Consider the following 23981-nt stretch of genomic DNA (forward strand, 5'->3'; position numbering starts at 1 on the left):
CATATAGATTATGCAAGTGAGAGGCTGACAAGTCACGAACTTAGTGGTGAGTATGGGGAGAAAGCGGCCGAATGGGACGTGCGTGGTAGTTAGTGGTCGTGTGAGGTTCACAACCGTCAATGATAGGAACCCCTCCTTCTCCATGTCAGCCAAAAAAAGTTTCCCCCACCGCATGATCATGAAGCAAAGCGGTTTCTCCGCAGGATTAGCCGTGTGTAGCGTAGAAATTGAATGAGTTGTTGGCTGTGACTGCAATGCTCACTTGGCCTCCTTCCCTTCTGGGTAGCCAGCCAGCGTGGAGAGAAAGACCAGCTTATGCCCGCTTATGCAGTCGCTGCCACCCCGTCAACCGAATGCGGACCATCTGTCCTCTGATTGGTGCGGGTGGGGATGAGGGTCTTTCATTCTAGAAGGCGGTATCAGACGATCCGGCGGGATTTGGGGGAATTCTGCCACCACGTGCGCTGTTGATTGGCCGGCGGCATAAGTTCGCGTCCGGAAGATCCCCGCCGACTTTCCATTAATCATCGCACTAAAACTAAAGTATCTCTTCTACTTTAGTTCCGCCGCCACTCGACCCGATGTGGGCTGCTTTAAAAAAGTGCTGTATCCATTGGAGATGCAGTCATGGACTAATGTCAATTAGGCAAGAAACCACGAGATCCATCTCCAACACTGCAAGTAAGGGGAGACAGAATGATGTTGTGCTCGGGCGTTCAGACCCTGAAGAAGAAGCTTACCTCTGCATTCTGTAGTGTTACCATCCCCAGAGTGTGTTGTGAGAATGAATAGAACCCTGGCACACACAGAGAAAAAAGGTAAAAAAAAAAAAAAAAAGAAAGCGAAAATAAAAATATGCTTTCGAGGCTCGTGGGAAGTTTCACCCGCTTCTAGGGTTGCTTGGCCCTGCACCAGAAGGTGGTTCTGGGCAAGATGGGGCAGAGTTGCCTGCCATTCACCACTGACACGGCAGCCTCGACTTCGGAGGCCCAGTGGAACCCGCCACACTAAGTAGTACGTTGGATCTTCTCCGCTACCCAGACCTGCTTTTGGCTTATCACGTTCCACCATTCGGACATGTGCCTGGAGCACGCTGGTGGGCTGGTTCTGGTCCACGCCTGCCCAGAGATTTTCCTTTTGCCGTCACCCTCCGAATATAAGTTTCGACGGCTGGCCGTTGTCCGACTTGGCCCGCATCGTGTGTGACGCCTTCATCACGTTCAATTCGAGCTTGCTCTCTCGTCCTCCTCCTCTCCTTTGTTAGGAGAATACCCTCAACGGACGTCTCAAGCTTTCTCGCGTCCACCCCTCTTTGTCGTCGATTTTCCGGACTGTCGGACCACTTTTCGACTGGTCCTTCGACGACGCCACCATGACGGACTTCGGCCTACGCGCTCCTCATGGGCCCGACATGTCGGGAACCCATAACCCTCTTGAGGATATGGATATTCACGAGAAGGGCGCTTTTGACGCCCTCATTCGCCCCGACGACAGCTATACTCCCGACGGCACGTATTGGGCCGACTTGCCGCTCCTGAAGCGGATCAAGTTCGTCGGTTCCTACGACGCCGCAGAAGCCAAGCGGGAACTCAGTTCGATCTGGCAGATGACAAAGGAAGATCCTCTCTCGCCCATCTCGTACTATTTCCGAAATATGGTTCTTCCAGGTGCTGGTCTGGGTCTCGAGGGGTACGTATTGGTCTAGTCACCGGCGGAAAACGCGTTGTGCTCACATTGTCCCTCTTTAGTTACGTTCTGTTCTCCATCGGAAACATCAAACCTTTGTTCGAGGCCTCTTTCAAGTCCTGCTGGGATGATCATACGATTTGCAACAAACAATGGATCAACGCGGTCGACTATCTCGAGATTGTCGGTATCATCTTCGGTCAGATCTTGGTCGGAATTGTCGGCGACTGGTAAGTTCTCGATCCCCGGAGAATGCATACGCGGCAATCATAGCTAATTGATATCAGGCTCGGTCGTCGCTGGGGTCTTATTCAGGACGCTGCAATCATGTTGCTGGGTTTGGTGATGCTTACCGCTGCTTGGGGTGTCACTGAGAACGGCTGGGTCATTTGCTACGCTTGGTCATTGTTCGTCTACGGTATTGGTGTCGGTGGTGAATATCCCATGACTGCCACTAGCGGTATGGAAAACGCTGTCGGCTCCGGAAAGGTCTCGACCAAGGAGGACCGTCTCCACCGTGGTCGCAAGGTCACCAGTGCTTTCTTGATGCAGGGTTGGGGTCAATTCTTCAACCAGGCCATCCTGATCATTCTGCTGCTCATCTTCCACCATGGTAGCGGTAACCCGCCTTACTCTTCGGTGGCTACTCAGTGGACCTACCGCATTTCTTTCGCCATTCCCGCTGTCGGCACCTTGTGGCTGGTGTACTACCGTGCCTACCACATGAAGGCTGCCAGCAAGCAGCTTGCTGCGGCTAAGAAGAAGGCTTCTGTTACTGGATACGATGTCAACTCCTTGAAACTGACTTTCCGTTATTTCGGTTTCCGCATTATCGCTACTGCCGGTGGCTGGTTCGCCAACGATGTCTTCTTCTACGGCAACAAGCTTTTCAGTTCCGAATTTATCAAGGTGCTTAGCCCTGGAAGCAACTCTATCATGCCAACATGGCTTTGGAGTTTGTGCAACATCGGTGTGTCATTGGCTGGTTACTACTGTGCTTCTTTCCTTGTCGACAACAAGCTCTACGGTCGTAAGTGGATGCAGATGATCGGTTTTCTCATGTGCTTCATCCTCTTCGTCGTCCCTGCTTTCCACTATGAGTACTACACCCGGCCTGAGAACATCCACGCTTTCCAGGCGATGTACTTCTTGAGTTCTTTCTTCAACCAGTTTGGACCCAACTCCGTCACTTTCCTCGTGGCTGCTGAGGTATTCCCGACTCCCATTCGTGCGACAGCCCACGGTCTCTCCGCCGCTTGCGGTAAGAGCGGTGCACTCCTGGCATCCGTCTTGTACAACTACATCGACACCCAAACCAAATTCTACGTTGTCCCTTGGTTCGGTCTTGGTGGCATGGTCTTGACTCTGCTGTTTCTGCCGGATACCACCGGTCTCGATCTGAAGGAGCAGGAGCGTCGCTGGCAGTACATCCGCGACGGCCGCGAGCAGGAGTACCATGGCCCTGCTATCCACTCCAAGCACCTTTCCCTCTGGGAGCGTTTGACTGGCGTCGGAAAGAACTACAACGCTGAGCTCGACTACAAGCACAAGGTCGAGGAGTACCGTGCCGAGTGGGAGGCTGCCATGACCGCCAAGATCTCCGAGAACGAGAAGGGAGAGGACTTCGTGCAGGACACGGATGACTCCCTCCTGGAGGGCCATGTCCATGCCTACTTCCACCGTACCAGTCCCATGTTCCGCCCGATGGAGCAGACTGCCACCAAGACGGATAATTTCGCGCTGCCTCCCGCGGCGCAGGATTCGTCTACGGAGTCATATAACGAAAAGTCCGAACTATAAATGGCGTTCTTCTTTTCTTTCGTTTTGGGGTTCATTTTGGAAAGCGAGCATGTGTGATTGATTGGATGTGGCACGTCAGATTTTGGATGATGATGACACGCATTCCATTTTTGCATTCTTAGTACATTGTTTTTTCCTTGTCAGCTGTCGAGCGAGAGATGCCTTCATTCCTTTCGTCTTGCACTCAATACCCAGGTACATACATGGTACTCGTTAGTATATAGACTTGATTAATATATATATACCCAGAAGTGATGATTCACTCATTGATATGGGATTCCCACATACAACATACAACATTGATCCATATATTCATCCACCCAATCAAAAACTTCCCATGGTACAACGCGTAATATCTCATGTAACCTACCTACATCACGATCGTGACACCTACCGAGATCTTGAACCATGCATCCGACCCCTGCCAGCGCAACACAACGCAACGCAACGGGCCCCGCCCCGCACGCATGCATTCTGCCAGCCGGGCAGCCCACCAACCCTCCTACATTGTGCCGAAAAAGGCAGGCGATAAGAAAAGCGGTGTCGTAACTCAATCCTTTTCCCCTCACATCAACACATCACATTAAACGCATATTCTCCCATACTTCATTCATATCCTTAACTACTATTTATATCACTGCACAGTAATCATTAACCCTACTCGAATCCTAGTCCTTTCATTCTCTAACTAAACGCCTTTCAATCCTCTTCCAATCCACTCAATCCTCGACAACATACCCAAACAGACACGGACACCCCACCACCGAACAAATTCACCCTTCAAAAAGATACTCAAAGAGATACACAAGAGAGATATGCCCCTCTACGCCTTCGGCTCCAACGGCTCGGGCCAACTCGGCCTCTCACACACAGAAGACGTCTCCGTCCCGACGAAATGTCTCTTCGATGATGAGCAATACCACCCCACCGCTTCCTCTTTCTCTTCCTCATCGAATACACCAACGATATCTCGCATCGCAGCCGGCGGAAACCACACCTTTGTTTTGTTCTCTGATGGGAGGGTATATGCGGCGGGGTGTAATGAGGATGGGCGGTGCGGGGGTAGATTACCTTCGGGGAGTGGGGATGGGGTTGGGGACGGTGAGGTGGTGAGGTTTCGGCGGGTTGTTGTTAATACTTCCGATGGTGATGTGGGAGAGGAGGAGAGGTTTACAGACGTGTCAGCTACATGGGAAGCGACGTTCCTGGTATCCGGGAGGAAAGTGTATGTTCTTGGAACAGGGGGGAGAGGGGAGTTGGGGGTTGGGGAGGGGAAGACCAGTGTGAAAGAAGGGGTTGGGTGCATTGAATTTGAAGATAAAGTCATCAGTATAGCGAGTGGGATGGGTCATACGGTTGTTGTGCTGGAGGGAGGCCAGGTGTATGGATGGGGAGGAGGGAGGAAAGGCCAGTTAGGTGCCAAGGGGAAAGAGATTAAGATTGCATGGGAGCCTATTAGGATTGATGAGGAGATAGGGTTCCGGGCGACGGGGGCAGCGTGTGGGAGGGAGTTTACGGTTGTCGTTGGGGATAAAGAGAAGGGGGAGTTTGTTGTGCTGGGGTCGCCTGGGGATAAGTGGGGGGTTATGTCTGGGGGGAAGGAGCCTGTGGGTTGTTTTCAGGGTATACAGACGAGCTGGCATGGAGTTTATGTACATTGTTCTGATGGGAGGGTTGTGTGTTGGGGGAGGAATGATCGGGGGCAGTTGCCATCGCGGGAGATGGGGGTGGTGAAGGGGTTGGCTGTGGGGAGTGAGCATGTGCTTGGTCTTGTTGATGGGAGGACGGTGGTGGCTTGTGGTTGGGGAGAGCATGGTAATTGTGGTCCTGAGACGGATGCGCAGGGGAATGTGAAGGGGGTGTGTTGCCAGATACCTTTGCCGGATGGGGTCGGGGAAGTTGTTGGGCTCGGTGCGGGTTGTGCCACAAGTTGGGTGATTACTCGTGATTGAGGTAGAGGTACTCATGCTGAGGGAGGTTCTCTTCATGGTCTGGTGTAGGGTGGCTGTTCAGTCGAAGAGACCGAGGCCGTGTAGCTACGGGTTGTCAGCACGATCAATAGATGCGAGCGCGCTGGACTTACCTGTGACATGCGCTGGGTAGGCGGGATACCCATCTCCTCCTCTTCATGACTTGTCTGTGCCATTCGGGGTTCGATATCTCGTAGCCCAGGGCCTGTGCTTGTCTGTTGGGGTTGTCAGTAATGAATGGGCGTTAAGTATATGGCGGTTTGAGCCATACCTGCTCTCCAGTGGCATCCCAGCCGAGCTCGTCCTCGGCCGGACCTTCATCCTCATCATTTGGCACGTCCCATTGCCTGTCGTCATCCGCTGGAACAAATAGACTGTCGAACTCTATCGATGGCGGGGGTTGTTGGGTCACGGTGTTGGATTGCGAAGCCCGGGTAGAAGTCCCAGTGAGTGGCCGAATCGACCGACTGCGAGGAGGAGGCATCTGTGCGGTCTCTGGAGCCGTGTTTCTTTGACTTATCTGCACGGGAGCAGGAGTTTGACGTGCGGATAACTGGGGCGCTGCTCGAGAGGAGGCTGGGGCGTCCTCTCCGGGTGAGTCTCCTCTAGTCATCAGCGTGAACTCGGTTTTGACGCCCTCGGATTCGTAAGCGAATTGCAGGGGACGAGATGGACGGGTGAATCGGGCGGTGATCTTTGCATTTGCGGTCTCAGCATGTGCTATTGCCGCCTTGAAGTCCTTCATGTGGATGGCTACGTGAAGATAGTCTTCCGCTAAATAGTAATCGAAGTCCCTTTTCTCAATTGCCACGGAGGTGTGCACCGGCTGGCGAAGGATTTCTGTGACAGACTGTGAGTATGGAGGTAACTCATAGAAGGGCGGGTAGCATTACCTTTTCCGTCTGAGCTTTTCGTGGTAAAGCTGGTGAAGACGGTCTTGCCTTGCTCGGAGTAGATGTCTAGATGCTCTGCTGAGGGACCGAAATGATCTGTTATCTCCTTCAAATACTTTGGCTCGATGCTCCATTCGTTTGTCGCTTTGGACCTGTCGAATATGGCATGTTGTACATGTACAGGTTCATACGTAAGTTTGTAGAGCTTGATGACGCCTGAGAGGACTGTAAGCTGGAGCCACAGATGAGCTTGGATTGGGTTGGTCGGAGCCTTACCAAGTCCACATATTAATCTGATGACGAGTCGGCACTCGCTTTCATCTAGATCCTCTTGGAGCTCGACCTCGCACCGTTCGACAGAAGTGTCTTTGTCACGTCCACTCGTCTTCCCTTTGAAGGCCGATAGAAGGGCCTGTGGTATGTCAGCCAGAAAACGAGACTACATAGAGTATAGACTCCCACCTTGATCAACACCTGGCAGCTGAATTTTTCCGGATGCACAGTTCTAGATGAGCTGCCATTCCTCGCTCTACCAAAAGAGTAGGATTCAAAAAAGCCATCCGCTTCGAAGACAAACGCAGAGTAGGCCGTCTTAGTGGAATTGAGCACGCTTAAACGGAGCTTGGTAACATTTTAGCTTATATTCAGCCTTCGTTAAGTAAGATATAAGCTTACCAGATCAATTTCAGCTTCTATTGCCACACTATCGTCGAATTTTGCTAGACACATCAGAGCATCATGTAGTTGGTATATCGCCTTCGGGGCGAGCGAGAATGAGAGAGTTGTCATGTTTGTTTAGGACAGGAACAGCATATCCAGCTGTTGGAAACTCTATGAAGACTCTTGATAATATAAAGATTATCTGCAGCGATACCCTCGTTAAACCCTCAATATGGCTCTTGGATCGTATTGGGATCCTGTCACTCGGTCACGGCAGATCGCAAACACGACGCGAGCTTACATAAGCGGGACTGTACGGGAGGCGCCTTGCTTCCTCAGTCAGCTCCCAGGATACCACTGAGCATCGATCCTCGTGATGCTGTATTTGAGACGCTAGAGGCAGAGATTGAACAAAGTTATCTTGGTTGGTTGTTGTGCTACCTATTTTGGAGTGGTCATTTTCCTGGTCTCGTGAAGATGGCCTTCGCGTTAGCCGGTGACGTACTCTATATGATCTTGGATATCCTGGGCGATGAGAAGGATTACAACAGCCTTTTTCAATGCGCTATTTCTTCGAAATGCTTTACTGAGCATTCCTTGGCGGTATTATACAAGTAAGTCTTCATATCTTGATGCAATGGCGCGTTGGTGGTGGTTGCTGATGATGACAGGTTATGTGATACTTCGCCAGTGAGGGGCGGAGGTACAGAAGACGAGCAGTTCAGGTCTCGGAGAGTAGCCACCGTTTGGTCTTCCAAAGGCGAACAGGATCCAGTCATACGAAAATGGGCTCTATTATGGCGTTCTGTCATCCTGTCTACTTTGGACCAAACTTACCTCCCTTACTATAGCTATATCCGCTATCTTGATTTGGATGACTTCGGGGACCTCCTCAAGGAACCGCGGTTCACGAAGACGATGAAGGAGTATGTTCCCACTACCAATTACATGTTATTCGCTGTTTGACATTTCTAGTGATTTCTTTACCCCGGAGCTGTTGGAATTAGTATCCCACGACTACGAAGTCAAGGGTTCCAAACGACTCCGTTCGTCAAAAGCCTACCCTGACAATGATTGGGTCATGGTGAAGATCGGCACAGGTTGGTCTCTCATCCTTTTCGGCTAACCTGATGCGTTACTATATCGTCGTAATTTCTCGGTGCTGACATCTGAAAGCAATCATCCAGAAGACTAGGTCAATACGAGGAATGTCTTGTAACGGTAGTCTCCATCTAGGCTCCATGAACTTCCTTAGTCGGTCCAGAGGTGTCTGATCGCTCTCTAGTACCACCGGAAACCCTTTCCGCATGGATCGAGGGGCTACCCTTGCTAAAGTCCCTCACAATATGGTCTGGGGATGCCTTAAGCCAGCATGCGGGCGATAAGATCCGCCACCACTCTCCTGATTTCAAACAGCTTACATTATATGGGTGGTATGTCTCTGCAGCGAGAGTTGGCCTATCGTGCTCACGTATAGAATAGGAAGAATGATCCACCAAGGAACGCGGAGGCTGACTCTGAACAATTTTTGACCGAATTGCGCCCCAATACGCTAGAATACTTCGAAGTACTCAGCTACTCTCAGCTGGGGCCTCGCTCTATCAAACCACTAGGGCTGCATCTGGAATCTCTAGCTGAGCTGAAGCTTACAAGTCTTACCATTGAGACAATCGCAGAACTGCCCTCACTAACGGCAGCGCCAGCCTTGAAAGTACTGGTACTGACTGACTCGATACCGGCTACGCGAGACGAAAACTTCTACGCAATTGTCACTCGGGTTGCTGAATGGATATGCAGTTGCAAGGCCTTGCAACGCTTGGAACTCAGACGATTTGTCGACGACTCTTACCTGTTATCGCAGGTCCTACCCCATGAAGGGCTCCGTCTTACAACACTATCTTTATCGGGGTATGCAATGGCGGACAGCCGTCTTTTCCACGAGGCTCTGGCCAGCCAGCGAACTTTGGAAAATCTTTACCTTCGCGGCGAAGGGAGCGAGTTTCCACCAGGCAACGAAATACTTGCAGATGTGATAAGCCAGCTCAGCAACCTCCGAGAGCTGGAACTCAAGGATATTTCTGACGGCTTTACTACAGACCATGTGGCTTACATGGCACACATGCTCCCTCATCTCGAGAGACTTTGGATAAGCGGCGAATTCTTCGATGATACAACACTCTCTGCGTTCCTGGAACTGCCAAGCCTCCAAAGTCTTTCCATCCACGCCTTCAGCAACTTCACCGCCGATGGCATACTCTCTTTTATTTCGCAATTAGGGCCAAAGAACAGAGGCTTCAACCTGGCTATCCTAAATGCAGTCGATAGCACTCTTACCGAAGAAGCGCAAAATGTAATCCGCGAGACTCTGAAAGTGAGCTTAGATGGGACATTTGACTATGGTTTGGCTCAGGGTAAGTTAACTGGCTGGTACTACCGCAATTCAAAGCGCTGACGATCAGTAGAGGAGGACAGCGATCTAGATTCAGATCAGATGTCGGACTGAGTGGCAGAGGATTATCAGGCGCCGGACTACTGATTTCTTAAGGACCACTAGCAGTGTGAAATTCGAGAAATTGTAAATCGAACAACTCCATCTTCAAAAATGCTCGGATAAGTTGAAAGTAGTCAGAAACAAACATACATCTGCCATGTAGAAACTCGAGGGCTTTTCATGGTCTGTAATGTTAGGCTGCTTACTGAAATCGGCAAACAAACCACTTAACGGGGATTGGCGGAGGGCGCGTCTTCACCGCGTCCCGCACGCGTTACTTTCTCCTCCGCGCGACGCCCGCCTTTCGGAGTTACAGTAGCAACCAGCACCGTCAATCAGCCCCTTCCCCAATTCACGCTCCCTATACCCCATTACGGGTCCTTAACCGATCAACCCACAGGAAGACTTTCATGGACACATAGTATCTGTGGTAGAAGACCACCAGTGCGCCATGTCTGCTTCCCGCGCCAAATTGGCGGAGCTGCGCGCCCTTCGCGCCGCAGGAAAGAAACGCCTATCGACATACGAAGTTGAGGAACAAGGCGACATTTATGAGGAGGTCGACGATGAGGGCTACAAGAAGATTATCCGCAACCGGCTTGATCAGGATGACTTCGTAGTTGACGATAATGGAGAAGGTTATGCCGACGACGGTCGCGAGGTGTGGAACGAGCGCACCGCAGACTACGGCGACAGCGAGAGCGAGGACGACGGGTTACCTGCCCGGGGCAAGGCTGCGAAGAGAAAGCGTGAGGAGGAGAAGCAACGACAGGAGAAGATCAACAATGGCATCTCGAAGTATTTCAGCAGTGGGGCTGCGCCCTCTGCTCCCAAGCCCAAGGTAAGTTATCGAAGTCACTCATTGAGCACGAATGGCTCTCTAATACGTTGTTCAGCCGGTCGCTACTGCAGAAGACGACGCTTTTATGGCCGATTTGCTCGGAGAAGTCGATACCAACGTGGTCCCGCATCGTGTCCCTACGAGGAATATAGTCAAGACTGAGGCTCGTCGCAAAGTTCGCATCTTGTCACCCCCGCTTGCCGATAGAACACGCAGAGAGAAGCCGATAAAGAGGGACGAAAACAGTGACCCTGTTTCGCCGGTCAAGGATCAACCAGAGGTCAATTTCGACGACGACGATGGCGCGCTTCCTGGCATGGATGATGACGACGTTCCCATGAGTGACCCGATGCCATCGTCTCCCATCAGCAAAGCGGTAGAGAGGAAGTCGACCACGACACCTGTCAAGGTCGAGGAGTTTGACGATGATGATAATGATATTATGGAGATCGCACAAGTCACTGGTCAGAACGACGCTAAGGCGACCAGCGTCAACATGGCCGGAAGCCGGCCTCCGCCCAAACTCAAGAGGGAGAGCACTCCGCCTCTGGCTAGCTCCTCGCCTACAAAGCCAATGCCAGAGGTGGACGCATCTTGGAATAACGTAAGGAGCAAGCTGAATGTTCTCAGCAGCCCTGCGTCGTCGGAAATGCGTAGCTTCGGTAAGCTTCGCGCCCAGGATGTCGTCGAGGAGGACGGAAGTCTGCGCATGTTCTGGCTGGACTTTACAGAAGTTAACGGCAGTCTTTGCCTGTTTGGAAAGGTGAAGAACAAGCAGAATGGTTCTTACGCCAGTGCATTCGTCAAGATTGACAACATCCTGCGCAAGCTCTATTTCCTTCCCCGAGAGTATCGGCACAAGAATGGGCGAGAGACGGATGAAGAGGTAGATATGGAAGATGTTTATCATGAAGTCGACAGTATGATGTCTAGGCTGAAGGTAGGGATGCATAAGATGAAGCCCTGCACACGCAAATACGCTTTCGAAATGCCTGGTGTCCCGAAAGAGACCGAATACCTGAAGCTCTTTTATCCTTACGACAAATCTCCGTTGCCAATGGATGCGAAGGGGGAGACCTTTTCGCATGTATTCGGCACAAACACGTCATTGTTCGAGCAGTTTGTTCTCTGGAAAAACATCATGGGCCCTTGTTGGCTCAAAATCGAAGAGGCTGATTTCACCGCTGTCAACAATGCATCTTGGTGCAAGTTTGAATGCCAAGCGGCAAAGCCAGCGCTTATTTCTCCTGTACCTGACTCCGAGAATCTCGAAGCGCCTCCTCTGACGCTTATGAGTCTCTCCTTCCGAACCCAGCTCAACGTGAAAGAGAACAAGCAGGAGATCCTTGTGGCGAGTGCAAGAGTATATGAGAATGTCTCCCTTACGGACACAACCCCGCCTGAAAGGCTGCCCTGCAAAACATTCACAGTCATGCGGCCTGCAGGCTCTTCATACCCGATGCACTTCGAAGCCGAAACGCGGAAGCAGAGGGGCACCTTCATGTTGGAGAAGAGCGAACAGTTTCTGCTCAGCAAGTTTCTGGCGTTGTTTGAGAAGATGGATCCCGATGTTCTGATGGGACATCAGCTTCAGGAGGTTGACCTCAGCATTCTGCTCAGCAGATTGAAGGAGAAGAAGACCCCTGGCTGGCATCGCCTTGGACGGTTGAAGCGCGGCGACTGGCCCAAGAACTTCAACAAAGGTGGAGGTTTCTTCGCCGAGAGGCATCTGATTGCTGGAAGACTGATGTGCGATGTTGCTAATGATATGGGCAAGGTGAGTTTCTCCAGTTTACTCTTCTGATTCAAGGCGACTTTGTACTAACAATTGGAAGTCCTTGATGATGAAATGTCAATCTTGGAGTTTGACGGAGATGTGCGACCTCTACCTCGGAAAAGAGAATGCCAGACAAGAACTGGATTGCGAGGCAGCACTGAAGACATGGGCTACTACCAAGGACGGGCTCATGAACTTCGTCAATCACTGTGATGCGGATACGTATTTCATTGCTGCGTTGGTGTTGCGGCTTCAGATGTTGCCCTTGACCAAAGTTCTCACGAATATTGCTGGTAACTCTTGGGCAAGAACGCTAAGTGGTACGCGTGCCGAGCGGAATGAATACATTCTTCTCCATGAATTCCACCGTAACAAGTACATTTGTCCCGACAAGTACTCCTCTAAGCTACTGAAAGCTGAAGAGAAGATGCAAGAAGGCGGTGATGACGAGTCGGCGGATAAAAAGAAGGACAAGTACAAGGGTGGTCTTGTTTTTGAACCCGAAAAGGGTCTCTATGACAAGTTCATCCTAGTGATGGACTTCAACAGTTTGTATCCCAGTATCATCCAGGAGTACAACATCTGCTTTACAACAGTGGAGCGGACAGCGACTGTGAGTTCATATGCCAGGGAAATTGTATGGAACATGAGCTGACATCTCCAGGTGGATAATGACAAGGAAGAAAAGGTTCCCGAAGTTCCTACTTCCGATCAGGAGCAGGGTATTCTGCCTAAGCTTATTGCTACTTTAGTCGGTCGTCGACGTGAAGTCAAGAAGCTGATGAAGGACAAACGCGCCACTCCTGAACAGCTTGCTCTGTGGGACACCAAACAGCTGGCCTTCAAGCTGACTGCTAATTCCATGTACGGATGCTTGGGATACACGCAGAGTCGCTTCTACGCACGTCCCTTGGCCATGCTTACCACGTTCAAGGGTCGTGAGATTCTCAGAAGCACCAAGGAGCTGGCAGAGTCCAAGCAGCTTAGAGTTATCTACGGTGATACTGACTCGGTCATGATCAACACGAACATGGACACGATTAGCGATGCGCTGAAGGTCGGCGATGAGTTCAAGAAATCAGTAAACGAGCGTTACCGATTGCTGGAGATTGACATTGATAATGTGTTCCGTCGTCTGCTTCTTCACGCCAAGAAGAAGTATGCCGCCATCAACATGACCGAGGTAGATGGCAAGTACGTGGATAAGCTCGAAGTCAAGGGTCTGGACATGAAGAGGCGTGAATACTGCTCGTTGTCGAAGGAGGTCTCTCAGAAACTGCTGAATGAAGTTCTCTCCGGTGAGGATCAGGAGGTTGTTCTCAACAGAGTCCATGACTATCTACGCGAGTTGGCTGAGAAGATGCGCGAGTACTCCGTCCCTGTCCAGAAATACGTCATTTACACGGTATGTTTGAATCAAAGCACACTCGTTTGACACACGCTAACTCACTTGCTTAGAAACTCTCCAAGCGGCCCGAGGAATATCCTAACAAGGAGTCTATGCCCCCGGTACAGGTTGCCTTGCGCGAGCTTGCCCGCGGTAAATCGGTCCGCCCTAACGACGTTATATCGTATGTTGTAACGAACGGGGATGCCGAGACCTCGTCTCTCGCACCAGCCAAGCGGTCATACACGCCCCAGGATGTGATGAAACCGGATTCTGGACTCAAGCCTGATATCGAATTCTACCTTCTCAAGCAGATTTTCCCGCCGATCGAACGTCTCTGTGCCCCTATCCCTGGCACCGATGCCGTTCGACTAGCCGAGTGCTTGGGGCTTGATGTGCGCAAGTACCAGATCAATAGCTCCAGTGGAAGCAACCAACAGAATGCCGATATCTTCCCGCTCGAGTCGCAGATTCCAGACTCTGTGCGGTTCGAGAACGCTACCCGGTTTACGCTTACCTGCCGGTTCTGCAAGGAGAAGTCGGTCTTCGAAGGACTCGCGCAGTCCACCCACATGTGCACTGCCAATGGTGTCGTTTGCCCCAACCAGGATTGTCAGAAGACATTCTCTGTCTTGACGATTGTTGCCCAGTTAGAGTCACAAATTCGTGCACAGACATCGAAGTACTATGAGGGCTGGCTCGTCTGTGACGACACGGCCTGCGGCAACCGGACTAGACAGATCAGCGTGTATGGACACCGGTGTCTTGGACCCCGGGGTCACGCTGAGGGCTGTCTTGGTCGGATGACGTACGAGTACTCGGAGAAACAGATGTATAACCAATTACTGTACTTCGCAGGACTTTGGGACGTGGACAAGGCTCGTAAAGCGGCAGAGAAGGAACCCACTGGGGAAAAGAAGGACAGTGTGACGGCCCTGGCAGAGTTCAACCGCATACGGTTTGGAACCATCAAAGGCGTGGTGGACGCATATTTGAAGAAGTGCGGCCGGCAATGGGTTGAAATGGACAGTCTGTTCCGCTTCATGCTGCCATGATTGAGTAGTATGGGGTTCTTCTGTTTTGTATATAGCTTGTATTTGGGTGGTTCGGATTTGGGACATGGTTATCAATGTGAATAGCGGGCATTGCTTTGTTCTAGATGATGGAATGAGAATTAATAGGCATGAATGACATTGTATTGTGATTTTCTCGAGATATGGATTGCCTAATCGGGAAAGCCCCGCACCCCCGCCAATCAAGGCCGGCACTTTCTCTGCCCGCCGCTGTCTCCCGCCATCAACTTCGTCCTTTACATGCTCGCTCCTTGTTTTCCCTGACTTCTGGCGACCTGGTCTTCCTCAATTGATTCCATCAGACATCGCAGGAATTCCCCTAGTGACCGCCGTCATGTCAGTCGCGCGGGTTTTGGTCATTGCAGGATCAGACAGCTCCGGTGGCGCGTATGTTTGAGCATGGACACTCCCAGTTTTAGACCTGTCAAGCTAATGCATTTCCGCGGGGTTTAGGGGTCTGGAAGCGGACCAGAGGGTCCTGGCTGCACATGGCTGCTATGCTCTTACGGCAACGACTGGTCTCACAGCCCAGAATACTTTGGGCGTGCAAGACATCTTCGTTGTCCCCGCACAGTTCGTGAAAAAGCAGATTAATGCCGGCCTGGAAGATGTTGGCGCGGATGTTGTTAAGTTGGGTATGAGGATTCATTCTCCTAAGCCTTCCTCCCGATGACTGACAGGGTGATAGGGATGCTTTCTTCTGCAGAAACCATCGATGTCATTGCTGAAGCATTGACCGTGCACCAAGTGCCTGCGGTGGTGCTGGATCCGGTAGCCTTGCCCTGTGTTACGTGGTGACTGATTAAAAAGCCTCCATTTCTGACTCGGAAATTAACAGGTTATGGTCTCTACTAGCGGGTCACGTCTATTACCTGAAGCAGCCATTAAAGGTCTGCGCACAAAGCTTCTTCCCCTGACAACTGTCCTCACCCCCAACATTCCCGAAGCCGTGCTGCTACTGAAAGATGCCGGTGTGGACGTCCCAGAGCCGACAGATCTCCCTGGTCTCATTCAGCTCGCAAAGCAGGTCTGCTCCCTGGGTTCCAAGGGTGTCCTGCTTAAGGGCGGTCATTTGCCGCTCACCAGTGATAACCGGACCGCGCAGAATCATGAACAGGCCTCGAAGGTTATTGATGTGTTTTTTGATGGAGAAGACATTACCTTGTTTGAGACTGACTATCTGATATCGAAGAATACTCACGGCACTGGCTGCTCACTTGCCTCGGCCATTTCGGCCAATCTCGCCCATGGTAAGGATATGAGGCGGGCAGTTCAGAGCGCGGTTCGTTTTGTTGAGGCAGGTATCAAGACTAGCATTGATCTCGGAAAGGGCAGTGGGCCGATTAATCACTTTCATTCCTTTTACTGTCTACCATTTTCTCCGTGAGTGTCTTGGTGATCGAGGGATGGCTTGCTCTGCTAATAATATATAACAGCGGACATTTTGTAGAATATGCTCTAGACCGGCCTGACGTCCAACCAGCGTGGAAGCGATTCACTGAGCACGAGTTTGTCAAGAGGATGGGAGATGGCACACTTTCAGAGGAAAGATTCAAGTCATATCTCGTGCAAGACTATCTTTACTTGGTAAAAACTTCGTGACTAGTTCTGTGAACGTGGCTTGCTGACTCTCAATGTAGGTTCAATTTGCGCGGAGCAATGCCCTAGCTTCATACAAAGCTGGAGACATGGAGTCCATTGCTGCGGTATGTATATTTCTACTGTGTTGACATGCAATGCAACGAGCTGACGGTGTGATCTCATTATAGTCAGCCAAGATTGTTCTACACATCCAACGTGAGACCGCGTTGCACCTCGATTACTGTGCGTCCTTTGGCCTTTCGAAAGAGCAAATGGAGAGCACCCCGGAAACCATTGGTGAGTGACAGCTTCCTAGTTGTTCAGTTGTAATTACATAGGCAGATTCGCTGACAACCCATTGTCCTTGAACAGCATGCACCGCATACGGCCGGTATATCCTTGATATCGGACAATCGCAGGATTGGCTCGCATTGCAGGTGGCCCTTGCACCCTGCTTACTCGGATACGGGGCAATTGCACAGAGGTTGTACAGCGACAAGGAGTCTCTCCGCGAGGGCAACCGGTACTGGAAGTGGATTGAGAACTATGTGGCGGAGGACTACACCGAAGCCGTGCGCTTAGGATCTGGTGAGGCTCCGCTTGAGCAGATGACAGCCTACAACGGCAGTGGAAATGGCTAACACCAGCTTAGAACTACTTGAGACGCATATGCGACAGGTTTCGCCCAGTCGAGTGGAAGAATTGATCAAGATTTTCATACGAGCGACAGAGTTGGAGATTAGCTTCTGGGACATGGGACTGGGTGGCAAACACTTGTAGAGAGAAGGGAAACTGAGCAGCTACTCAGATGAGGTAAAATGCAGGGCAAGCCGAGTTAAGATAGGATTTATAGACTATGTACAATGACATCGACTGCATGAATGACCCAAATATGCTTATAGCTGGCCATGAAAAGATCTGACCGTCCTGCTCTCTCTTCGCAATCTAGACTAACAAAAGTCGAAAGTGGAAACACCATCGCCTTCCGCCTTAATCAGCGGTGGCGGCGGGGGCCAATCAGCATGCAGCTTCAACGCATTTTCTGCGCCAAATCCCCTGCGCTAAGCCGCAACGGGCGAGTGTTTGCCTCCGCCGGTTTTGCTTTTCTTTTCTTTTCTTCGCTTGCTTCCCGCCCGTCGCTTCCCTTTTTCTTTCTTCCTTCCATCTTCTGCTTCATCCTTTCTCCCTCACTCTCTCTGTGTGTCTTTTTCTCTCCTTCCTCTCTTTCTCCTCCCTCTATCTCCTCGTCTTTGAAGGTTGTGTTACTTCCTTCAGACTTCTCTTTGTTGATTCCCTCGCTCCAGTCCCGTCTCATCGTGGTCTTGTTGGACGCCCCCGGTTTCTTTTAACCTCATAAAAAAAAACTTGTTTTTTTCTTCCTTCACATAACATCATTATGTCTTCCTACGGCGGTGGCGGCGGCTACCAGCGCGACTCCTACCGGTAAGTTATCCCTCTGCGATCAGAGCACTGGTTTAGATGGATTGCTCGAGTGCAAGCCAGCCTTCTGGCTGTGCGACCTGAATCGCGACTGTGATCGCTTCCTGGCTATCCCAGCCTGGCTTGCGGTCCGGTCTGTCACGCGATCCGTCAACCGTCAACCCTTGCTAGACCTGTCTGCTCTTCTCGACACTACGTCGAGGACTTGTATTTCTCGAACGAACATGCTTGCTAACATGCCATATAGCTCCAGAAACGGCGGCGGCGGCGGCTACGGTAACGGTAACGGTTACTCCAACGGTGGAGGCTACGGCGGCGGTGGTGGTGGTGGTTACGGTGGTGGTGGTGGTGGTGGTTACGGTGGTGGTGGCTATGGCGGCGGCGGCTACGGCGGCGGCGGCTATGGTGGCAGAGGAGGTGGTGCCGGCGGTGCTGGCGGAGACCGCATGTCCAACCTGGGCTCTGGTCTGAAGAAGCAGGAATGGGACCTTGACTCCCTGCCTAAGTTCGAGAAGTCCTTCTACAAGGAACACGCCGATGTCGCCGAGCGCTCTCAGCGTGATGTCGACGAGTTCCGTAAGAAGCACGAGATGGCTGTTCAGGGAAGAAACGTCCCTCGCCCCGTCGAGACCTTCGACGAGGCTGGTTTCCCTCAGTACGTCCTTAGCGAGGTCAAGGCCCAGGGCTTCGACCGCCCCACCGCTATCCAGTCTCAGGGTTGGCCCATGGCCCTCTCTGGTCGCGACGTCGTCGGTATCGCTGAGACGGGTTCCGGAAAGACCCTGACTTACTGTCTTCCTGCCATCGTTCACATCAACGCCCAGCCTCTTCTCGCCCCCGGTGACGGCCCCATTGTCCTTATCCTCGCCCCCACCCGTGAATTGGCCGTTCAGATCCAGGCCGAAATCTCCAAGTTCGGAAAGTCTTCTCGTATTCGCAACACCTGTGTCTACGGTGGTGTCCCCAAGGGTCCTCAAATCCGTGACCTGAGCCGTGGTGTCGAAGTTTGCATTGCGACTCCCGGTCGTCTGATTGACATGCTCGAGGCTGGTCGCACCAACCTTCGTCGTGTTACCTACCTCGTTCTGGATGAGGCCGATCGCATGCTGGACATGGGTTTCGAGCCCCAGATCCGCAAGATCATCTCCCAGATTCGCCCTGACCGTCAGACTTGCATGTGGTCCGCTACGTGGCCCAAGGAGGTCCGTCAGCTTGCCTCTGACTTCCTGAACGACTACATCCAGGTCAACATTGGTTCCATGGATCTGTCGGCCAACCACCGTATCACTCAGATTGTCGAGGTCGTCTCGGACTTCGAGAAGCGCGACAAGATGATCAAGCACCTCGAGAAGATCATGGAGAACCGCGGCAACAAGTGCCTTATCTTCACCGGCACCAAGCGCATCGCTGACGAGATCACACGCTTCCTCCGCCAGGACGGATGGCCGGCACTTTGTAAGCTCCCTTGATCCTGATACTGAAAGAGCCATTTACTAACCTGCGTTCCAGCTATTCACGGTGATAAGCAACAGCAAGAGAGAGATTGGGTCTTGAACGAGTTCAAGACGGGCAAGAGCCCAATCATGGTGGCTACTGATGTGGCTTCCCGTGGTATCGGTATGAATAAATCGCAAACTCCCCCCCTCCCCCTTCCCCCCTTCCCCCCTTCCTTTCTTGCCGCCAAGTCACCCTCACCCGTATTGAGGTTGCGTGACCATGGCACGGTGCTTAACTCTCTTCCACCAATTGTTGGTGTGTATGACTCTTCCAGGCTTTGTCGGGTCTCCTGAAATGGTTCTCAAGCCAGGAGGGCCTTGGACTCACAGTGCAGTGTAGCAGACGTATTACTCTTCTGTTCTGATTTACCATATCAACCCTTTAAAAACTTGGCCGGTAGAGGGAGGGAAACTTCCTCTCTTGCCGACTCGTTGAAGCTGCATTCCAAGGTTGCTCTAGGACCACGATATCTGCCACCCTCGGACTCGTCTGTCACGGATCTTTTGATGATTATAAGTCCGAGCGAGAGAGAGAGATGCATCAAGTCTCACACGACTGAGAAAGGCTCCTAAGCCACGTTGCTCAATTGACTAATGCTCTGTTTGCTAACGTTACATGTGTTTGAAGATGTGCGCGACATCACACACGTTCTCAACTATGATTACCCCAACAACTCGGAGGACTATGTTCACCGTATTGGTAGAACTGGTCGTGCCGGTGCTAAGGGTACCGCCATCACCTTCTTTACCACTGACAGTAAGTTACTACTTCCATCACAGATGGTCAAAGCATGATGCTAACATGTCACCCTTTTGCAGACTCCAAGCAGGCTCGTGACTTGGTCACCATTCTCACTGAGGCCAAGCAGCAGATCGACCCCCGTCTTGCCGAGATGGTCCGCTACAGTGGCGGCGGTGGTCATGGCCACGGTGGCTATGGCCGCTGGGGTGGCCGTGGTGGTGGCCGTGGCCGCGGCAACCACTTCACTGCTTCCAACGCTGCTCCTCTTGGTGGCAACCGTCGCTGGTAACCTTTTGACCTCGCTGCTCAGTTCATCCACTGAGCTTGTATTCCATTCTCACATCGGTAGACGTTCATTTTCCTTCGCATGATTCCTTTTTCGTAACCACGGTACGGGCGGCGTTCGTCGATATCACGATAGACTATTCGCGTGTTTTGCTCAGTTTACAACAACAGGCTCCCCCGACATTGGGTGACCTCGAAACCTACACGATTGTGCACTGATATTTCTCATGGATACACGTTAATTATCTCATTTCTTTGTTGTGGTTTATCAAACAAAAAGTTATGTATCAGTTGGCTTGTTCCCGGAACGGATGGGACTAGATAGTGTGTAGCTTTCACTTGCATGCTGATAATTGGAGAGAAACTGTACCTATCTGCTTCTGTTTAGCATTATTGAAACTGTCATTACACTTTTTACCTGTAGACCAAACTGCTAGGTGCCTTCGAGCAAACCTTCACACTATCACATGAACCCCGTCAAGTCACCTACATGAAGTCGATGCACCTTGATAGTAAAATACAGGCTTGATCCCTGCTATCCAGCCTCGATCTGCAACACCCCCTCCATCCCCGAGGGCAGAAAAAGCAATGAGGAATACGACCTCGACAGCAGCAGTACAAAGCACGCCAGATTGAAACAGGCGGTGGCTGCATAACGCCGCAGCAGCCACACAGGAGGAGGCAGAGGCACCGGGTAAGCGGATTGACCACTTTGTACACAGTAGTATTACTAGTAATTGGTTAGCTGGTTGGCATGTCCCCAATCAGGACAAGCAAGTACTACTGACATGCATCATCCTTGTATAGACCCTTGTTTGGGGGTGGGGTTATATATTCATCGTATTACCTATTTGCTGGTAACTGGTAAAATGAGTATTTATTTGTATGTATGTATTGACTTGATCTATCGTAATAATCAGTACCATTATCATGTACACTACTAACAGGGATCTGATCCTGGTTTTCTCTTTCTAATGACGTGATGGCTATGTAGTAGTATGCATGTATGTGCTTGGTAGTGACCATCACCAGATACTTAGTTACCTTAGGTAAAGTTCACCTCATCTGCAATGTAACGATTCGCTTCGAGTGGCTGTGTTCTTCTGGGTTACTTTTCTTACTTTTATTTTTACTCTTTTTCTTTTTTTTGCTGGTAGCAGGAAAGATGGGTGAGGGGTCCAGTTCTTGTTTCATCACTTTTAGTCCTACTTTGTTTTACTCAATTCCGCCTAGTACGTGATAAGTTAAAGTGGTAGCTAGTTGCTTTCGTTATGGTATAGTAGTTAGTAGTCCTCTAATTGGTTATGTCATGACGTGAGTACAACTACTGATATATAATCCATGGTCCTGTTAATGTTGGAAATAATATAAACTCGTAGCACTCACTTATGTACAATAACTTACTACTAAAGGTAGTACGGTATTTATTCTATAGCTTTCGGGTTTTCGTCTAAGGAACCATCACACTCAGGCTCCTCAGTTTGATACTAGTACTGGTTCAGTACCTACTACGTTCAGGTGATTAATAAATGGGTGGGATGTTTTTACTAGTAGTACTTACTATGTGGGATGATGTATTCTTGTTTGCTGTATGGCAGTACTTCTATTAATTACACTGGTTGGTAACTATGTAGGTGATTTAGTGTGAGTCCCATTATGATTATATATTTTAGTTGAAGCTAGTACTTTCAAATATAATGTCTCGAGCGCTGAAGAGCCAGCCAGCTACTCCTATTATGAGTGGCTAGTATATAATATACTCCTCCTACCCTAGATATACTTATATCCAACTGACCACTACCAGTACCAACTACATACTACTACCATCTCACCCGACTACTCCCCCAACAAGAACCTCCCCACCTTCCCCGCCAAAATCTCATGAACATGGCTGGTCATATGTCCGGAATTAAACCAAAAATAAGTGTCCAAGGGCGTCGGACATCCATACTTCCGATAATCCCAGGCAATATCCGGCTGATCATAACCAGCACAGAAGTTCGTGATATTCACAATACCAAACTCGCCCGGGTGATCCAGAATATAGCTGAGTTCGCTATGCGCATCGAACAACATGACATTGGTATCAGCGTAGCGAGCGCCAAATGCACTGGCATGCTGCGCCAGCGCATCATTATACCAGGTGATCTGTGTCGCGTTGGGGCTGGGATCAGCGCTACCTAGGTTTCCGGGTCTGCGGTCTAACGGGGGCAGGTTCATGAAGAGGTAGGAGCGGTAGCCCTGGGAGTAGATGGATTGGACGGAGGAGAAGAGGGTGTTCATGAGGTCGTTGTAGAAGGTTGGGAAGTCGACGTCGTACTTGGAACTGTCGCCGATGTCGTTGATGCCGATCCAGATGGCGACTAGGGTGTGGGAGGGATCTATGGTTTTTTGGAGGACGGGTTGGGCGTAGGTGGTGAATTGTTTGACTTGGTTGACGAGGGAGACGGTGAAGTTGTGGTGGAGGGGGGTGCTGGGGGTGAATTAGCGTTGGGAGACAACTGTGTGGCTTGTAGATGCGGGCGTACTATTCAACTGAGATGTCTGATCCTGCGAATGCGAAATCCCATAGTTGTAGGTCGCAGTCCGAGGGCGAGGTGAGGCCCTCGTCCAGACCGCAGCCTGTTAGGTATTCTACCCAGTTGGGACCGCCTTCTGCGGTGGCGGTCTACGGTTTGTGGATGCATCAGTATTGCTTTGATGAGGGGTTGGTATATTGCAAAGAGAAATGAAATGGCTGTCACCTGGTTCTGGACGATTTTGTCAGTCAGTAGGGTGTGTGGGTCATATGCAAAGTGCTGTAAATCCCCGATGAAACTATAGTTCTGTAGCCCATCGGTCCCTTGAACATATGTATACGAGTCACCGAAGGCGATGCTGGCATATGGATCAGCAACTTCTCTCCACTGGCTCTTAGAATACGGCAAGAAAATGAGAGCAAGCACGAACAGGTATTTCGTCGAGTCCCAATCAAAATCTTCTTTATGAGCAGCACCAGAAGGGTATGCCGGAATCATCGGAATGGTCGCGAGGACCAGAAATTGCCATTTTACGAACATGATAGATGGTTGCTTGATTTACCTCTAAATAAGGGCAATTGACTGCTAGACACTGTCAAACTGACAGCCTGCTGATTTTATACGCATTGCATCAGAGGCAATTGTTTTCCTACTGCCAGATTAACCCCGCAGAAGCATTCAAAGTCCGGAGAAATGACAGCATCAAGTGCATTTCCACGGAGGATAATTTTCCTTCCACTTGTCATTAGCTGCAGCGGGCTGACATATAGCAAACAAGCAATTCCGGGTGCGGTTTCAGATCTGCGGTGTCTATCTGAGATATATCATACTTCCTGGTATGCTTTCAAGGTGGATGAAGCTTCCGCTGCTCTGGACTGACTCGACTCGACTCAACGTGTGAGCCTCGGCACATCCATCGATCGGGTCCGGAGAGCACACCATCTGGTAGTAGTGCGTGGGGGCACCATGGGGAAGCTGTCTTGCCGAGCTACCTGGGCATTCTCTTCCTTGCCGACGCCCGGGAAAAGGGACATCCAGGAAGCAGCAATTCATCTCGCTCCAGAGCTTTCCAGATAGCTAGCTAGGTAGCGAACCAAGCATTGCCGATCCGGGCACGCAAGGAGGGCCAAGATTATCCGGGGTTGAACAGCCCAAGGGGAGGCTCAATCATGGACTGCGGGGAGTTAGTCCAGCCAAGCGAGATGGCGCGCCCTGCAAAAGCTCCGGTTTGCGGCGACGCGATTCAGAGCGCCATCCATGGATAGACAGACACGCTTGGGAGAGGAGGGAAGGTATTGGCAGCGGGACCTCCTGTGGTCGCTTGTCCACGGAGAACAAAC

At 51.0% G+C, this 23981-nt stretch overlaps 7 protein-coding genes across 7 annotated transcripts; 5 read left to right on the forward strand and 2 right to left on the reverse strand.

Moving 5' to 3' along the window:
• The first annotated feature begins 1028 nt into the window (after positions 1 to 1028).
• BO88DRAFT_403962 (putative MFS phosphate transporter) lies at positions 1029 to 3675 on the forward strand. Its single transcript, XM_025706493.1, has 3 exons — positions 1029 to 1689; positions 1749 to 1916; positions 1974 to 3675. Exons 1-3 carry the CDS (start codon positions 1373 to 1375, stop codon positions 3484 to 3486), a joined length of 1998 nt encoding a protein of 665 aa, XP_025564125.1. The 5' UTR covers positions 1029 to 1372; the 3' UTR covers positions 3487 to 3675.
• Positions 3676 to 4050: 375 nt separating this feature from the next.
• On the forward strand, positions 4051 to 5587 carry BO88DRAFT_480569 (alpha-tubulin suppressor protein Aats1). Its single transcript, XM_025712153.1, has one exon. The coding sequence runs from the start codon at positions 4302 to 4304 to the stop codon at positions 5436 to 5438; it is 1137 nt and encodes a 378-aa protein (XP_025564126.1). The 5' UTR covers positions 4051 to 4301; the 3' UTR covers positions 5439 to 5587.
• On the reverse strand, positions 5143 to 7239 carry BO88DRAFT_443026 (putative DNA repair protein rad9). The gene is made up of 7 exons (XM_025709995.1): positions 7025 to 7239; positions 6812 to 6970; positions 6626 to 6761; positions 6350 to 6565; positions 5728 to 6296; positions 5570 to 5671; positions 5143 to 5522 (listed from the first exon to the last, which is right to left on the reverse strand). Exons 1-7 carry the CDS (start codon positions 7136 to 7138, stop codon positions 5496 to 5498), a joined length of 1323 nt encoding a protein of 440 aa, XP_025564127.1. The 5' UTR covers positions 7139 to 7239; the 3' UTR covers positions 5143 to 5495.
• A 135-nt stretch (positions 7240 to 7374) lies between these two features.
• BO88DRAFT_386247 (uncharacterized protein) lies at positions 7375 to 9595 on the forward strand. The gene is made up of 7 exons (XM_025704779.1): positions 7375 to 7623; positions 7681 to 7935; positions 7985 to 8109; positions 8186 to 8230; positions 8295 to 8442; positions 8492 to 9420; positions 9472 to 9595. The coding sequence occupies exons 1-7, from the start codon at positions 7487 to 7489 to the stop codon at positions 9510 to 9512; spliced, it is 1680 nt and encodes a 559-aa protein (XP_025564128.1). The 5' UTR covers positions 7375 to 7486; the 3' UTR covers positions 9513 to 9595.
• A 356-nt stretch (positions 9596 to 9951) lies between these two features.
• Positions 9952 to 16811, forward strand: BO88DRAFT_424569 (DNA-directed DNA polymerase alpha catalytic subunit POL1; the record flags this gene model as incomplete). The annotated part of the gene is made up of 14 exons (XM_025708742.1): positions 9952 to 10341; positions 10397 to 12118; positions 12177 to 12731; positions 12783 to 13523; positions 13577 to 14463; positions 14744 to 14965; positions 15032 to 15213; positions 15267 to 15349; positions 15417 to 15961; positions 16015 to 16165; positions 16219 to 16284; positions 16348 to 16456; positions 16532 to 16747; positions 16768 to 16811. 14 exons carry the CDS (start codon positions 9952 to 9954, stop codon positions 16809 to 16811), a joined length of 5913 nt encoding a protein of 1970 aa, XP_025564129.1.
• Positions 16812 to 17464: 653 nt separating this feature from the next.
• BO88DRAFT_403967 (DEAD-box ATP-dependent RNA helicase DBP2) lies at positions 17465 to 20233 on the forward strand. The gene is made up of 5 exons (XM_025706494.1): positions 17465 to 17602; positions 17847 to 19054; positions 19109 to 19216; positions 19724 to 19852; positions 19915 to 20233. Exons 1-5 carry the CDS (start codon positions 17556 to 17558, stop codon positions 20124 to 20126), a joined length of 1704 nt encoding a protein of 567 aa, XP_025564130.1. The 5' UTR covers positions 17465 to 17555; the 3' UTR covers positions 20127 to 20233.
• A 1631-nt stretch (positions 20234 to 21864) lies between these two features.
• On the reverse strand, positions 21865 to 23181 carry BO88DRAFT_363344 (SGNH/GDSL hydrolase family protein; the record flags this gene model as incomplete). Its single annotated transcript, XM_025703943.1, has 4 exons — positions 21865 to 22595; positions 22651 to 22790; positions 22867 to 22999; positions 23072 to 23181. The coding sequence occupies 4 exons, from the start codon at positions 23179 to 23181 to the stop codon at positions 21959 to 21961; spliced, it is 1020 nt and encodes a 339-aa protein (XP_025564131.1). The 3' UTR covers positions 21865 to 21958.
• Between the last annotated feature and the right edge of the window lie 800 nt (positions 23182 to 23981).

This window comes from Aspergillus vadensis (genome assembly GCF_003184925.1).
Source record: "Aspergillus vadensis CBS 113365 unplaced genomic scaffold BO88scaffold_8, whole genome shotgun sequence".
Taxonomy (NCBI): Eukaryota; Fungi; Ascomycota; class Eurotiomycetes; order Eurotiales; family Aspergillaceae; genus Aspergillus; species Aspergillus vadensis.